At 43.9% G+C, this 17,658-nt stretch overlaps 1 protein-coding gene across 3 annotated transcripts in view; it reads left to right on the top strand.

Moving 5' to 3' along the window:
- BBS9 (Bardet-Biedl syndrome 9) overlaps positions 1–17,658 on the top strand; it is a 594,435-nt gene that overhangs the window by 46,709 nt on the left and 530,068 nt on the right. For all 3 annotated transcript variants that reach the window (XM_077269285.1, XM_077269283.1, XM_077269284.1), the window contains exon 4: positions 6,531–6,595. In XM_077269285.1, coding sequence (XP_077125400.1) covers positions 6,531–6,595 — 65 coding nt within the window. The remainder of the gene's footprint in view (positions 1–6,530; positions 6,596–17,658) is intronic.

Genomic DNA, 17,658 nt, shown 5'->3' with positions numbered 1-17,658 from the left:
ATTCAATATTGAAGGCATACTGAACCAGCATGGCTACCACAGCATCTTGCAGTGGCATGCTATTCCATCCGGTTTGCATTTAGTTGGACCATCATTTATTTTTCAACAGGACAATGACCCCAAACACACCTCCAGGCTGTGTAAGGGCTATTTGACCAAGAAGGAGAATGATGGGGTGCTACGCCAGATGACCTGGCCTCCAGAGTCACCGGACCTGAACCCAATCGAGATGGTTTGGGGTGAGCTGGACCGCAGAGTGAACTCAAAAGGGCCAACAAGTGCTAAGCATCTCTGGGAACTCCTCCAATATTGTTGGAAGACCATTTCCGGTGACTACTTCTTGAAGCTCATCAAGAGAATGCCAAGAGTGTGCAAAGCAGTCATCAAAGCAAAAGGTGGCTACTTTGAAGAACCTAGAATATAAGACATATTTTCAGTTGTTTCACACTTTTTTGCTAAGTATATAATTCCACATGTGTTAATTCATAGTTTTGATGCCTTCAGTGTGAATGTACAATTTTCATAGTCATGAAAATACAGAGAAATCTTTAAATGAGAAGGTGTGTCCAAACTTTTGGTCTGTACTTATGTTTACCATCAGTGTGTCTGAGTGTACGTGTATACCATCAGTGTGTCACCTTAGTGTACGTGTTTACCATCAGTGTCATCAGTGATGTATAAATAATTTACAGAGCTTCTCCTATGCTTCACAGTGTTAAACACGACAACATACTGATGCATCCGTGTGACTTACATATTTTTATGAAACAAATATTGCCTCACCGCACCTCAAGGAAAGATTAGGTCAGCATTTGCCCAAGGTTAAGCGCTGGTCACATCCAAGGAGTCCTTCTCGGAACACGTCCAAATACCAGATAATGACTAAGGACAGCGCCTCCCAAGTTGGTGGATTTACATCACATTTATTCCGTCTCCAGTTGCAATCTTTCTATCAAAAGAGATAAAGATGTCTTTTGATAGAAACATTGCAACTGGAGGCGGAATAAATGTGATGTAAATCCGCCAACTTGTGAGGCGCTGTCCTTAGTCATTATCTGGTATATGTACCCCTGCGTTTATATTGGTCCTTCTAATCCGTGCTGCCGGAAAATAACAGATGTGTTTTTATGTTTCCCACTGATACACGGTCCATGACAATCGCTGACATGTGAACAGCAGCATAGATTGTAATGGGTATAACACATATCTGCAACACAGGCGTGTGAATGAGGCCTAATAATGTTTTTGACGCCAGTATTTTGCTTCCTCGGATCATCACCATTAGATTTCCATGGCGGTATAATCGGGAACAAGTGTTCACTGATAATCAGCGCTGTGACATGGACCCTCACACACAACGGCTACTTGGATCTGACAGCTTTCTGTTGTAACTATCTGAGGTATGAAATGCATGTGAAAAAAGCAATACCTGGAGTAAAGCTGCATGTGCACTGCGACATTAACGTTCATGATAAGCTTGCAGTGTGAACAGTCTGTTAAATCACCTGAGCGAAATGCGTGCTCAGTGGTCATTGGGTGACCTTATGTTTTGGGCTGTGCAGAAGCTCATTGCTGCCGGCGGGCAATCTTTATTAACAGGACTCGCACTGCTGAGAATAATGGCAGCTACCGGGATCATTCACTGCACATCCTTATCCACGGCCTGCTGCGGAAACAGGCTATTAAAGACCGCCGATTGGTTAATGTTTAATACTGTCGGTTGTTCAGCTTAAAACGGTCCCTAAGATGCTCTGCCAGCAGCGTCCAGAACAAGTCTCTGCTGGCAGCACATTTTGGTCCAGTTTCCAGACATTTTTTGCTGTGCTATTTTGGCGAACCTCTTCTACGGACAACTGAAGGATTGCAGCTGCCCTGCTATACACCTACACTAGACAGCCAGCTGAGCAGGCAGCTTTAACCCCTTCATGACACGGCCATTTTACATTTTTGCTTTTACATTTTTTCCTCCCCTCCTTCCCAGAGCCATAATTCTTCTATTTTTCGATACTTATAGACATATGAGGGCTTGTTTTTTGTGGGCCAAGATGTACTTTTGAATGACACTTTACCACATAGTGTCCTGGAAAGCCGGAAAAATTTTTGACAACACGATTCTAACATTGTTTCTTGTGGATTATTTTTACAGTGTACAGTTAGTGGTAAAAGTGACCCAGCAATATAATTCTCCTCATCAATACGATTAAGGTGATTTTTTAAATTATTTTAGTGGTAAAAAAAAAATCAGAAGTTTGTCTCAAAACACTTTTTGGGTTGTTGCTATTTTCCAAGACCCGTAAAATTTTTATTTTTGGCCTATAGAGCTGAGTGATGGCTTATTTTTTGCGGGTGAGATTGCACTTTTATAAAGCGAATTTTGGGATGGATGTGACATTATGATCGCTTGTTAGTTGTTACAGCCTTTTTGTGGATTTGAGGCGTTCTTGATTTTTTTTGTGTTTACTGATCAGGTTGGTTTTATTTTGTGATAGATCGGACTTTTCTGAACGTGGCAATACCACATACAGTGGGGCAAAAAAGTATTTAGTCATTCAGCAATAGTGCAAGTTCCGCCACTTAAAAAGATGAGAGGCGTCTGTAATTTACATCATAGGTAGACCTCAACTATGGGAGACAAACTGAGAAATAAAAATCCAGAAAATCACATTGTCTGTTTTTTTTTTCATTTTATTTGCATATTATGGTGGAAAATAAGTATTTGGTCAGAAACAAACAATCAAGATTTCTGGCTCTCACAGACCTGTAACTTCTCTTTAAGAGTCTCCTCTTTCCTCCACTCATTACCTGTAGTAATGGCACCTGTTTAAACTTGTTATCAGTATAAAAAGACACCTGTGCACACCCTCAAACAGTCTGACTCCAAACTCCACTATGGTGAAGACCAAAGAGCTGTCAAAGGACACCAGAAACAAAATTGTAGCCCTGCACCAGGCTGGTAAGACTGAATCTGCAATAGCCAACCAGCTTGGAGTGAAGAAATCAACAGTGGGAGCAATAATTAGAAAATGGAAGACATTCAAGACCACTGATAATCTCCCTCGATCTGGGGCTCCACGCAAAATCCCACCCCGTGGGGTCAGAATGATCACAAGAACGGTAAGCAAAAATCCCAGAACCACGCGCGGGGACCTAGTGAATGAACTGCAGAGAGCTGGGACCAATGTAACAAGGCCTACCATAAGTAACACACTACGCCACCATGGACTCAGATCCTGCAGTGCCAGACGTGTCCCACTGCTTAAGCCAGTACATGTCCGGGCCCGTCTGAAGTTTGCTAGAGAGCATTTGGATGATCCAGAGGAGTTTTGGGAGAATGTCCTATGGTCTGATGAAACCAAACTGGAACTGTTTTGTAGAAACACAACTTGTCGTGTTTGGAGGAAAAAGAATACTGAGTTGCATCCATCAAACACCATACCTACTGTAAAGCATGGTGGTGGAAACATCATGCTTTGGGGCTGTTTCTCTGCAAAGGGGCCAGGACGACTGATCCGGGTACATGAAAGAATGAATGGGGCCATGTATCGTGAGATTTTGAGTGCAAACCTCCTTCCATCAGCAAGGGCATTGAAGATGAAACGTGGCTGGGTCTTTCAACATGACAATGATCCAAAGCACACCGCCAGGGCAACGAAGGGGTGGCTTCGTAAGAAGCATTTCAAGGTCCTGGAGTGGCCTAGCCAGTCTCCAGATCTCAACCCTATAGAAAACCTTTGGAGGGAGTTGAAAGTCCGTGTTGCCAAGCGAAAAGCTAAAAACATCACTGCTCTAGAGGAGATCTGCATGGAGGAATGGGCCAACATACCAACAACAGTGTGTGGCAACCTTGTGAAGACTTACAGAAAACGTTTGACCTCTGTCATTGCCAACAAAGGATATATTACAAAGTATTGAGATGAAATTTTGTTTCTGACCAAATACTTATTTTCCACCATAATATGCAAATAAAATGATAAAAAAACAGACAATGTGATTTTCTGGATTTTTTTTTCTCAGTTTGTCTCCCATAGTTGAGGTCTACCTATGATGTAAATTACAGACGCCTCTCATCTTTTTAAGTGGTGGAACTTGCACTATTGCTGAATGACTAAATACTTTTTTGCCCCACTGTATATAGTTTGGGGGGTGATATCCTACAGATACTTTTTAACCATGTTATTGTGGGCATTATTGACAAATATTTTTGACTTTGCGGGTTTGTTTTTTATTTGTAATTGTTAGCTTTTGAGTATTTTTTTTATGTTCAATCTGTTTTATTAAGGATATTTTACAAGTTAACACAAAAGAGAGAATCAGGAGTACACCAAAATGAATTACCGTTAACAAATTTTGCTGTGAAGGAAACACACCCACAATAGTACTTAAGGTTAAAAAAAAGGGGGGAGGGGAAGAAAGAGAATGAAAAATTAGAAGGAAGAAACGAGATATCGAACGGAAAGTGTAAGGCTATGTTCACACTTTGTGGTTTTTACTGCGGATCCGCAGCGTTTCTGCAGCTGCAGGTCCGCAGCAGTTTCCATTGCGTTTACAGTTACATGTAAACCCTATGGAAACCGCAATCCGCTGTGCACATGATGCGGGAAAAACCGCGCAGAAACGCAGCGGTTTACATTCCGCAGCATGTCACTTCTTTGTGCAGAATCGCTGCGATTCTGCACACATAGGAATGCATTGATCCGCTAACTTCCCGCATGGGGCTGTGCCCATGATGCGGGAAGTAAGCGGATCATGTGCAGATGGTACCCGGGGTGGAGGAGAGGAGACTCTCCTCCAGGCCCTGGGAACCATATTAGTGTAAAAAAAAAAAGAATTAAAATAAAAAATAATGATATACTAACCTCTCAGCGCTGCACGCGGCCGTCCGGTATCAGGGTTGCTGTGCGAGCAGGACCTGCGGTGACGTCGCGGTCACATGACCATGATGACGCCCGGGTCACATGACCGTGACGTCACGAAGGTCCTTCTCGCACAGCATCTTTGGAATCGGACCGCCGCATGCAGCGCCGAGGAGATCGGGACGTCAGAGGGTGAGTATATAACCATGTTTTTATTATTTTTAACATTACTATTGATGCTGCATATTGCTGCATATGCAGCATCAATAGTATAGGAGTAATCCCGCAGCGTAAACCGCAAAACTAACCGCGATAAATCTGCAGGGATAACCGCAGCGGTTTTGCCCTGCAGATTTATCAAATCCGCTGCGGGAGAACCCGCAGAGGACCCCGCAAAGTGTGCACATAGCCTAAGACAGTAAAAGTATAAGGGAATAATAGAGTAAGGGAAGAGTGCCAGGCATCAGTAGGGGCTCACATTGAGTATTATTTTTTTTTCTCCATGTTTTTTCTTTATTATTGCACAAGTTGTAATGGAAACAGATGAAATTTTAAGGGTGTAGCCAATCAGAGGCCAATGACTGGTTTCAGCAGTCTTCTCACCTTTAATTCGCTATGTCTCTTTCCTCATGTGCAGGCATTGCAGGACCTTAGGTATCCTTGGTTACGACCACTAACAACTAGCTAGCTGTCACTATATCCGTGGTCGTATCCATGGATACCCAAAGTCCTGCAATGCCTGCACATGAGAAAAGAGACATAGCGCATCAGAAAAACTCTACTACATTTCTAATGGAGGTATTTGCTAATAATATTGTTATTACTGTTGTTATTACACCTACTACACATTGGGATAGGATCTTGGAGATACAAATATCAAAAGATTGACCATCACTTCCAAAGAGAAATCAGGAGTGAACAGGTGCTAACTAAGAGTGGCCATCTCCATATATAAACAACAAATAAAGTAGCACTCTGTAGCGCTATAGCATGAAAACATGACATTTGAATTGTTGAATTATTGCTTTAGAGAATTGTAAAAATTGAGAATACTTAGCACATAAATTGGCCACATTGGATTCACATTAGGTTCCCAGCAACAAGAATCGCCTTATTGTGGCTGCGTGGTACACATGAATTGGCCAATTTATGCTCTAAGTATTCTCAATTTTTCCAATTTATTAGAGAAGTAATGCAAATCAAATTTCATATATTTCATGTTTGCATGCTGTAGCGCTACAGAGTGCTACTTTATTTGTTAGGATCTTGGAGATAGGAATACCCCTTTAAGTCTCATTCTTGTCCAGCTGTAAGTGGACACAATGTAAGATGTTTACTTCGGTTTGGGTATGTATACGCATCTATGAACTATAATGGGCACAGTTTATGCCATAAGAATATGTTTTTGATGTACATTCAGATGGTGAGGTCTGGTTGATCTATGTTTTACTTTATCAAAACCCAAAATGAACTACGATTTTCAGTTCAGTGGATCCTGCAAAATAAAGTACACGCATTTACTTATAATGAATGTCAATGAACCGTCCATAGCCACAGTAGGTATCGATGTACCATCAGGAGATTATTTTATTCAAAAGTAAGCTGCCTAAAAAAAAGTAAGCTGCCTAAATATCACAGTATATAATTAATGTACTTATCTTTTTTTGTTTTTCTTAGGGGTACAGAACTCCTGCATCTTGCTGTGTTACATCCAAAAAAGCTCAGCGTTTATTCAGTCTCAGGTAAAATTAAAAAGCAAAAGTGTTAAACGCATTGCATCTCCTTTTCAGCATTTTTATTCTTCTACATTTCAATATTTGGATACTATTTAATACTTGATGATATCTGATTAACCCCATAACAACCAAACCTCATGTGGTATATCAGAGGTGTATCTAGGGTTTCTGGCACCGGGGCAAGATTTCAGTTTGGTGCCCCCCCCAAGGACATATGCGATATGCACAATTAGTCACGTACCCATGAGCTGCTCTCCCTAATGTTCTCAATGTTCAATGAAAAACTGCGAGAAGCAGAAGAGAAGCTCGTTGTCACAGGACCATAAGTATGAAAGTCGCATATGAGTGAAGTGCCCATGTGACGACTACTGGAACCTGCAGAGCTGAATCCTGACATCGCAGCTTCTGAATTCTCACAACGCATGCACTGCATAGTTTTAGGATTCTCCCTTGCCGGTGGACAGTCATGTCAGCACAACATGCAATTTGTATACTTCTGACCACATTCCGACTAGATGTGCCTGGCCTCGCTCAGTTCATTTTCATTGAGTGAGGCCACACATGTCTAGTCAGCACGTGACCACATGTATGTAAATCTCCGGCACGAGAGAATCCTGAAAGCTTGCAGGGCGCACTGTGAGAACTCAGAAGTCTGCAGTCACAAAGAATGACTGCAGACTCAATACAAACCTGAAAAAAAAAAAAAATAATGGAGGTAGCTCCTCCTGGTATGCACCTATTCACACTAGTCTGGATGTGCCAGTCAGTTTTTTGTATGTTAGCTTACTGACCGAGCACTCCGCCCTCCACCAGGTGGTGATTTTAATTGCAGTAGGTCCCTAGCTTACCCATAAATGCAGGCATTTGTGACAGAGGTGTCCACATTCACCCAGGAATTCAGCCATCAGCCTTAGAGAGGTATTCGCACAGGCCAGGGACCCATCAGACTGAGACCACCTTGACGTTGGTTGATGGGCACATAATATTTGGCCAAATTTTATGTTAAGCGTCTCATATTTTTTCCTAATTCTCTAAAGCCATATTGCTATTCAAATTTCACATATTCCAAATTGACATGCTTTAGCATGATAAGAGTGCAACCTTTTTTGTATATAGTATATATCATTACAAACCTGGACATTCCCTTTAATACTCCTAACAAATAAAAACATGAGAATTAGTTAGTATCAAAAATAACATTTATATCCAGATACCTTATAGATGTCGTTATCTCTGGAGTTGTTCTTCTTTTCTTCATCATGTCCACACCCCATGATGACTTTTCCCATCCACAGCTCGTCTCTGCAGACTTCAATCTTCTCCGGTCTTTTGCAGAAAATCTCCACATGACGCCCTTAAAGATAGAAGTGTCATTATAATGCTCCTGAATAAAAAACTATATTGTGTGCACAAAATATGACCCCGCGCTGTCCCTCTTATGGTACATGCTCTTTACACTGACCTCTCCTTTCCATACCGACCCCCTCTTCACACTGTCCTCTCATACTGTGTCCCCCCCTATAGGGCCCAGTATTTATACTGTACTCTGTCATCACACTCCCCCTCCTTGGTATATTGTCCCCTCCTGGCTGTGCCCTTACACTGTCCCTCCATTCTACGCCCCCACTACTCCGTTTCTATTCTGTGCCCTCTCACTTTTCTCCTCCCATCCCACACTGTCTCCTCACACTATTCCCCTCCCTCCTCATACTGTCTTCTCTGACATCCCTTCTGTTCACCATACTGTTTCCTCATATATTTACCCCCTCACTTTCTATAATGCCTGTTCACCTGACTCCCCATACTGTCTGCACACATCCCATCACCCTCATACATGTTTCCTCAAACATGCCCCCCATTCCCCCGTATACTGTTTCCTCATGCATGCCAACCCATTCACCCGTACTGTTTCCTCGTACATGCCCCTCATTCCCCTGTACTGTTTCCTCATATATGCCCCCCATCTCCCCATTTGCTCTTCATTTTGTGTCCTCAAATCTCCCCCACACATTAAATCCCCATCCCCACTCCAGATCTCCCCTCACACATTAAACACCCCCATCCCCACTCCTATTTTCCCCACACACAGTAAATCCCCCCATTCCCCACACAGCCCCTCATCAGCCCTCATCTCCCACAGCCTCTCATCACCCACATCCCCCTACAGCCCCTCATCACCCCCACACAGCTCTTCATCATCCCCCCATTCCCCACACAGCCCTTCATCATCCCATCATTCCCACACAGGCCCTCATCATCCCCCAAACAGCCACTCATCACCCCCCATTCCCCACACAGCCCCTTATCACCACCATACACCACACAGCCCTACATCATCCCCCATTCCCTACACAGCCCCTCATCACCCCCTTCTCTCCACAGCCCCTAATCATCCCCTCTTCTCCCCACACAGCCCCTCATCATCCCCCATTCCCTACACAGCACCTCATCACCCCCTTCTCCCCACAGCTCCTAATCATCCCCCTTCTCCCCACATAGCCCCTCATCATCCCCCTTCTCTCCACAGCCCCTAATCATCCCCTCTTCTCCCCACACAGCCCCTCATCATCCCCCATTCCCTACACAGCACCTCATCACCCCCTTCTCCCCACAGCTCCTAATCATCCCCCCTTCTCCCCACATAGCCCCTCATCACCCCCTTCTCTCCACAGCCCCTAATCATCCCCTCTTCTCCCCACACAGCCCCTCATCATCCCCCATTCCCTACACAGCACCTCATCACCCCCTTCTCCCCACAGCTCCTAATCATCCCCCCTTCTCCCCACATAGCCCCTCATCATCCCCCTTCTCCAAACAGCCCTCATCATACCCCCTTCTCCCCACGCAGCCCCTCATCATCCCCCATTCACACATCCCCTCATCATCCTCCCATTCCCCACACAGCACCTCATGATCCCCCCCATTCACACAGCCCCTCTTCATCCCCCCCATTCCCCACACAGCATCTCATCATCACCTTCTCTATGCAGCCCCACACAAGTAACTTCAACCCCTTTCCAAAATCCATCCTGAGAGTACTCACACCGAGTCCTGCGTCCTCAGTCCCATTTGTACAAGGGTCCATGGTGCAGCCCTCAGTCCTCTCCTCACACCTCCATGGTGCAGCCACTCGGTTTTCTCCTCACCTCCATGGTGCAGCCCCTCGGTAATTTCCTCACATGGCTCCATGCTGCAGACCCTCAGTCCTCTCCTCACACGGCTCCATATGCAGCCCCTCGGTTCTTTCCTCACACGGCTCCATGGTGCAGGTGCAGCCCCTCATTTCTCACTTTTTTTTTTTGTCCAGCAGCTTCCTGCTATCGGGTCTTCACTGAACTGAAGGAGGCCCCTCCCCTTCCGGTGACATCATTACCTAAAGAAATCACCTCCGTTCTAGTCACTGCCGTCAGAGTTTCAATTGTGCTCTCATCATCTATAAGATGCGAGTACAATTGAACACTGAGAGCCAGCGCACTGCAGCTTCTCTGTGCCGGCTGTCAGCTTGACAATCGGCACAGAGAACAGCTGACTCCCAGACCGGGAGGAGGCAGAATGCAGCTGCCAGGGGATACACTGCAGACCGCCGCATTAGGCGGCCCGACTGCGTCCCCCTGCCGGCTGCGCACAGGGCACATGCCCTGGCTGCCCCCCCTAGGTACGCCTCTGGCGTAGATGGCAAAAGAGAAGATGGAAGTGGTAGTAAACCACTTCTGTCTTTTCATTACAGTCACAAGACCAGACTTGCACTTGTTAGATTGCTTACTTACACAAAAATTGGAGTATATAGTTCAAGAGATATGAAAATATTTTGTTCCTGATTAAACATACAAGGCAACAATTAATATAAACTTTGTATCAAAGAACAAAGTAATTCAAACCGGAGAGCGGGTACCAAAAAGAAGGGGAGCGTGAGTATCCCAAATATGATTTAGAATAGGGAGAGCTTAGAAAATAAATTACATTTTAATATAAAGAGACAGTACAGCATAGTAATAATGATTGATGTACTAAGCCATTTCAAGAAGGGATAAGGTCACATTATAAGTGGTTAAATCCTAAATCTCACTACCAGTATTACTAATGGCAAAATACACCAATCAGTAAGGAGCTCCTACCCATATTCCAATTTGTGAGACCACGCGCACAGCCCCTACTTGTTAGATTGCAGCAGAGTTAATGCAGTGACTAGAAAAGACATTTTTGCAGATTTTGGAGCCAAGCTGTTAATTAAAAATAGACAATTGGCGGTTGAGTTATTAAAGTATAGTTGGGGGTTATCGCAATGAGGCTTAATGTTAAATGAGTTTACCCCAGGCCCTAGAAACAGCCTCACTCTTGTCATTTGGCTTTGTCGGATAATGCAGCTCATTGCCATGTAAGTGGGATATCAGACTTGGTCTGATATGAGGATAGTTATTTCTGAAGTAAAAATATGCATAGTCTTGCTTCTAATATTAAACAACTGAGCTGAAGTTTCTCACATTTTGCCATGGGCAGAAGCAGTATTCTGAAATCCATTTCAATGCTACTGCTAGGATTGTGCTGGTTCAGGATTTAAAGCAGGGGTGCACAACATTTTTGGTACAAGGGCCACAATGATCTGTTCCGAAAGGCCACAAAAAAATGTAAAGGGGTATTTACATGAATACATCAGCACAACCAAGGCTTTACTATTTGGGAAGGCTTTGGAGAGTTTCTGCTCAAAAAAATGAATATAGACCACACAAAAAGTCCCACATAACTAATTGGGCACTTCAAATCATGATATAAGCCAATTTTCCATACTATTCCATAGAAAGTGGAAATATGAAGAGATACCACAAAATTCTTTGTGGGATCTCTCCATATTTCCACTTTCTATGGAATAGTATGGAAAATTGGCTTATATTAAAAAAATGAATGTGAACATGCCCAAACACACTGAATTTATTGGAGCAGGAACTCAACCAAATCTTCCTCATAATCTCAAAACTAAGTTTTGAGTATTTTTCACTTGTAACATGAAGCACGTCATGGATTGCTTCATGATCAGAACCACCTTCAGGGCATGAAAGCAGCGCCAGAACCTACAGAACAGGAATACATCACCAAGCTTAGTACAATAATCCATTGCAGTTTCAGGTCATCCCCATATACACTTGAATCACGTATTCCTGCAACTCCGAGTATGTCCTTATCAGTCGTCGTCATACTGTGGACCATACAGGAACCATGAAGAATTAATAATAAACATTTGCATCCAGGAACATCTAGGTGACATCTCTGACTGGAGTCATTCCCATCCGTTTTGTCTTCATATAGAACAGACGCCATGACAAGATTTCATTCCAAGAGCTCGACTTAACAGACTTCTTTCTGCTCTGTCTTCCGCAGCACTTCCCGACATGGTGCCCTTAAAAATATAAATATCATTATATTGCCCCATAAATTAAAGGTATCTCCCTTGGGTATGAACCATGCTGCTCTCCTGAATAAATATGCCTCTCACTGTGCTTCCTCAACAAAATATTTGTTATGACTGCCAGAGCACATTTACACAGGTAACATACACACCAGGAAGACAAATGCCTGAACCTGACAGGTTCTTGTTCAGACTAGGAAAAGCCCTTCTCTGACTTTGGTCTGTCCCTGCCTGACCGCAGAGGCACCCTAAGGTAATGCAATGGTGCCCCCTCTCGACGACGGCTTAATCAGAATTTCCTTAGCAGCTCCTAGGATCGCTAGAGTAAAAGGTGTATGAGTTACAGCTCAGAGACACAGATCACATAACACAGAATCAAGGGTTTGAATCCAGAAGCATAACAGTACCCCCGCCCCTTCAATGAGGGGCTACTAGAGCCACCGAGATCCTCAATTGCTGACACCGCAAGTAGAACAACCTCACTAGGCGAACAGCATGTAGGTCTTTAGCAGCAAACCAGGAGTTATCCTGTAGACCAAAACCCTTTCACTTAACAAGAAACTGAAGTTTCCATCTGATACGTCTGGAATTCAAGACACCTTCCACTTCCTTGTCCTATTCCAAGTCTACCTCAATACTGTCCTGAGGAGACGGCATCTCTTCAAATTTTTTAAGGATAGAGACATGGAAGGAATTATTAATTAGGAGCAAGTTTTCTGGATGGAACTTTAAGACAGGAATTTTTAGAGGTTAACGAGATAAAATCTCCCACCTTAAAGACAGGAGTCCTTCTACGTTTGTGGTTGGCAGTTCTCTTGGTTCAATCACAAGTTATCAATAGAACTCTTTTAACCTCTGTCCAAACTTTAACCAAATGAGAAGAATATCTGTCCTCCTCAGGAACTGCAGACTGTAAACCAGAAAAATATCTGGACACCCCCACATCAAAAATTCCCAATTTAGAGCAAAAGCTAGCCACAAACTGAACCCCTCTATAAGAAATAGTGTTTTTAGGAACACCATGTAGTTTTATGATGTGAGAGATAAACAAAGTAGCTAAACCTTTAGCCCTAGGCAATTTTGGTAGAGGAGCCAAGTGAAACATCTTGCTAAAACGGTTAACCACCACCCACACCAGAGTATAACCACCAGAATTGGGCAAATCTATGACAAAATCCATAGACAAGTGGGTCCAGTGTCGAGACGGAATCTTGGTAGGTAAAAGAAACTCTGCTGGGGCCTTTCAAGAGGCTGTCACAAATCCTGCACTTGCAGACATACTCATCCACATCTTTTTGAGCCCTCTGCCACCAAAAAGACCTGGAAACAGCTCTCAAGTTGACAGAGGAACCAGGTTGCCAAGTCAACACAAGTCATGTACTTTGTTAAGAAGATCAGTGCAAAACGAGGAAGGCGCAAAAAACTTGCCGGGTGACAAGCTCTCCGATGCCCCATCCTGAGCCCCCATAAGGCATTGTTTGAGAGCGATGCTCAAAGCACCCACCAACCCTTCACTAAGATTATATATAATTTAATTTCCAATTAATTTAGTATTTATATTAATTTTTGGTCTATGATATCTCCACATGTAAATTTGTATATATTTCTTTTTTAGCAATGTTTGAGAAAGACCCAAGCTGGTTTGGAACGTAACCTAACTTATCGCTTTACCCATCAATCGCCTATTATAATATTAAGCCCCCATAAGGCATTGTTTGAGAGCGATACTCAAAGCACCCACCAACCCTTCTCTAAGATTATATATAATTTAATTTCCAATTAATGTAGTATTTATATTTATTTTTGGTCTATGATATCTCCACATGTAAATTTGTATATATTTCTTTTTTAGCAATGTTTGAGAAAGACCCAAGCTGGGTTGGAACGTAACCTAACTTATCGCTTTACCCATCAATCGCCTATTATAATATTGAGCCCCCATAAGGCATTGTTTGAGAGCGATACTCAAAGCACCCACCAACCCTTCACTAAGATTATATATAACTAGATTGTGGCCCGATTCTAACGCAGCGGGTATTCTAGAATATGCATGTCCTCGTAGTATATGGACAATGATGATTCCAGAATTCGCGGCAGACTGTGCCCGTCGCTGATTGGTCGAGGCAACCTTTATGACATCATCGTCGCCATGGCAACCATTATGACATCTACGTCGATACTGTGCCCGTCGCTGATTGGTCTAGGCGAATTCGCGGCAGACTGTGCCCGTCGCTGATTGGTCGAGGCAACCTTTATGACATCTTCGTTGCCATGCTGTGCCCGTCACTGATTGGTCGAGGCCTGGCGGCCTCGACCAATCAGAGACGCGGGATTTCCAGGACAGACAGACAGACAGAAAAACCCTTAGACAATTATATATATAGATTTAATTTCCAATTAATGTAGTATTTATATTTATTTTTGGTCTATGATATCTCCACATGTAAATTTGTATATATTTCTTTTTTAGCAATGTTTGAGAAAGACCCAAGCTGGGTTGGAACGTAACCTAACTTATCGCTTTACCCATCAATCGCCTATTATAATATTGAGCCCCCATAAGGCATTGTTTGAGAGCGATACTCAAAGCACCCACCAACCCTTCACTAAGATTATATATAATTTAATTTCCAATTAATGTAGTATTTATATTTATTTTTGGTCTATGATATCTCCACATGTAAATTTGTATATATTTCTTTTTTAGCAATGTTTGAGAAAGTCCCAAGCTGGGTTGGAACGTAACCTAACTTATCGCTTTACCCATCAATCGCCTATCATAATATTGAGCACCGTGATGAATGACTATTTCATGTCTAATAAAAACAGACACTAAAGTCTCTGCGAGTGCGGCAGATTACCTTATACCTGTTTATTTGGAATCTTCCTGTCCGGCTAGCGTCCCCACAATTGGTGACTGCGCATCTTATCTATTGCCTATTGTCTTCAGAAGGGTGGCTAAACAGGAAAAATTGTCTTCGGGGCAGTGGGTGGAGTTCTGGCACCATATCTAACAGGAGACCCGCAGAAGGCCTATTATGACCTGGCCTTGCAGGATGCGAAAGAGTGCACCAAGTTGAAAACTGAGATCTTGGCACACTCAGGAGTGACTCTGACTGTCAGGGAGCACCACTCGGCCTATTGCTGTGACAAACCTCCCTTGGTTGCAGCCTGAATCTTTTATGTTGGCACAAATGGTGGAGAGGGTCAACATGGATGGATTCATAAACTCCCTTCCGAGGCCTGTTCCATCCTGGGTTGCTCCGTGAGATACCTGAAATGCTGATGACCTGGTGGGGCTAGTGGAAAGGTACCAGGCTCTCAACAGCTCCTTGGGGAAGCAAGAGTTTTAGCATCTATGTGTTGGGGTTACCAAAGGAGGTCTGACACTTGAAAGAGGGGAACTAGAGCCACATCTGGGGGCATCCAAGAGCCCAGGAGGTGTTTGAGTTGTAACCAAATACCCCATCCAATAACATGTTTCATTGGAGATGTCACACCATGACCAGCGAGCCAATGGACCACAGCAAAGAATGGCGTTGCTCATATTTCACATTACCTGCCTGGAGTGCTGTCCCTCAACCAGGTGAAGCGCCGCAGGCATGTCCCGTATCAGTCAACGGAGTGCAAATGACTGGTCTGTTGGACTCGAGAAGTTTGGTAACCTTAATGAGGACCGCAGTTACTCATCGGCTGATTCCTGAGATAAAGGTGGGCGTCTGCTGTATCCATGAGGACGCTATGACGTTGGTGTAGTCAAGAACCTGTTAAACCCTTTTATAATAGGGTGGGCCTTTGCTTTGTTCAGGGACTTGTGGGAGAGACCGGAGTCACGTGGTTGCTCATACGACAGCCAGGGCGCTCCTAAAGACACCTCATTGCTGGCCATGGCAGACAATTTTCCTTTTTGTGTGCTTGTTGATGAAAATGAGGTAACATCCCTGGCGGCCAACATACCTGAGCTGGAGGTGTTCGGGGGTCAGGGAAACTTTGGAACTGCCCAGCTCAGGGATTTAACTCTAAAAGGGGCATTTGATAATGTAACTGTGCTTAATGAGGTTGCTCAAGAGCCGGGTGCTCACACATGATATCCATATTTTGCCGTAAATAGGGAGTTACTATATTGGGTCACCAAGCAGAGAGGTGAGGTAATCAAGCAGTTACAGGTGCCATGGCCGTACAGACACAATGTGATAGACATAGCCCATACACATGTGTTAGGTGGTCATCTGGGGTTAGAAAAAAAACCCAGGAAAGGATCCTCCAGAGGTTCTACAGGCCTGCTTTTCACTGAGAAATCCTGAGTTATTGCATGTCCTGTCCCACCTGCCAGCTGGCCTCCACAGCTGCTCAAATCCATAGTGTCTTAGTCCCGGTGCACATCATTGAGGTACCATTTGATCGCATAGCCATAGATCTAGTGGGACGATTGGTCAAGTCCACCAGATGATATCACTATATCCTGGTGGTCCTGAACTATGCTACACCATTTCCGGAGGCTGTACTGCTACGAAACTCCTCCAATTGTATAGCTCGGGAGTTGGTCCATATTTTTTCCAGAAATGGTTTGACAAGGAGATCCTAACAGGCTAAGGAACTCCATTCATGTCAAAAGTGATGAGAGTTGTGGAAAACTCTGCAAATCACACAACTAGGACTTCAGTCTACCATCCACAGATAGACGGTTTGGTTGAGAGGTTTAATAAAACCTTGAAGGCCATGTTGAAGATGGTAGTAGAGAAGAACGGCCAAGATTGGGATGGTCTACTACTGTACCTTTTGTTTTCCATCAGAGAAGTCCCACAGGCCTTTACTGGTTTCTCCCCTTTTGAACTGTTGTATGGCCAACATCCCGCAAACTCCTGGATGTAGGAAAGGAGTCCGGAGATGCGGAGTCTACACCCTACATGATTGTAATAGAAGATGAGGCTAGATGCAACAGAGAATTCCTGAGGTGATGCCCATAGTGAAAGATCACATCCTCAAAGCACAAGAGATACAGTTGAGGGTGTACAATAAGTGGACAAAGGTGAGACACTTAAACCCTGGGAATCAGGTACTGGTGCTGGGACCTACAATGGAGAGCAAATTTCTGGCCATGTGGCAGGGCCTGTGAAGTAGTTGAAAAGGTTGGCGACGTCAACTATAAAGTTCCCCAACCAGGAAGAAGAAGGTTGTACCGCGTCAACCTGATTAAGACGTGTTTAGATGGGAAGCACGTGGAAGCTCCGTATTTGGTGGCTAAGTCTGAAGCCGACGTGGAAGAGATCAAGGTGGCAGTCGCTGTCGATCAAAAGCAGCAGTGCTGAAAGTTGCTACATTGGAACAGATACCTGTTCTCAAAATTACCAGGTTGTACTCAGGTCATAGAGCATGAGGTTCTAACGGAGACTCATGTTCGGGTGAACTTGAAGCTTGCCGAGAGATGAAGCGGAAGCTGAGTCTGGGAGTCATTGAAAAGTCCAATAGTGGCTGATTTAGTCCCATTGTCTGAGTGCCGAAACTAGATGAAGAATGGCGGCTTTGCGATGACTATAGAAAGATGAATGAGGTCTCTAAGTTTGATACGTATCCAATTCCCCATGTTGATGGACTGATTGAAAGACTAGGGCCGGTCCGGTACATTAGTACCCTTACCCTAAGGAAAGTGTATTTGCAAACTACAATG

Source organism: Ranitomeya variabilis, chromosome 6 (assembly GCF_051348905.1).
Source record: "Ranitomeya variabilis isolate aRanVar5 chromosome 6, aRanVar5.hap1, whole genome shotgun sequence".
Lineage (NCBI taxonomy): Eukaryota > Metazoa > Chordata > Amphibia > Anura > Dendrobatidae > Ranitomeya > Ranitomeya variabilis.
Note: the sequence above shows the minus strand (reverse complement) of the source record. Positions and strands in the feature narration are given on the sequence as shown.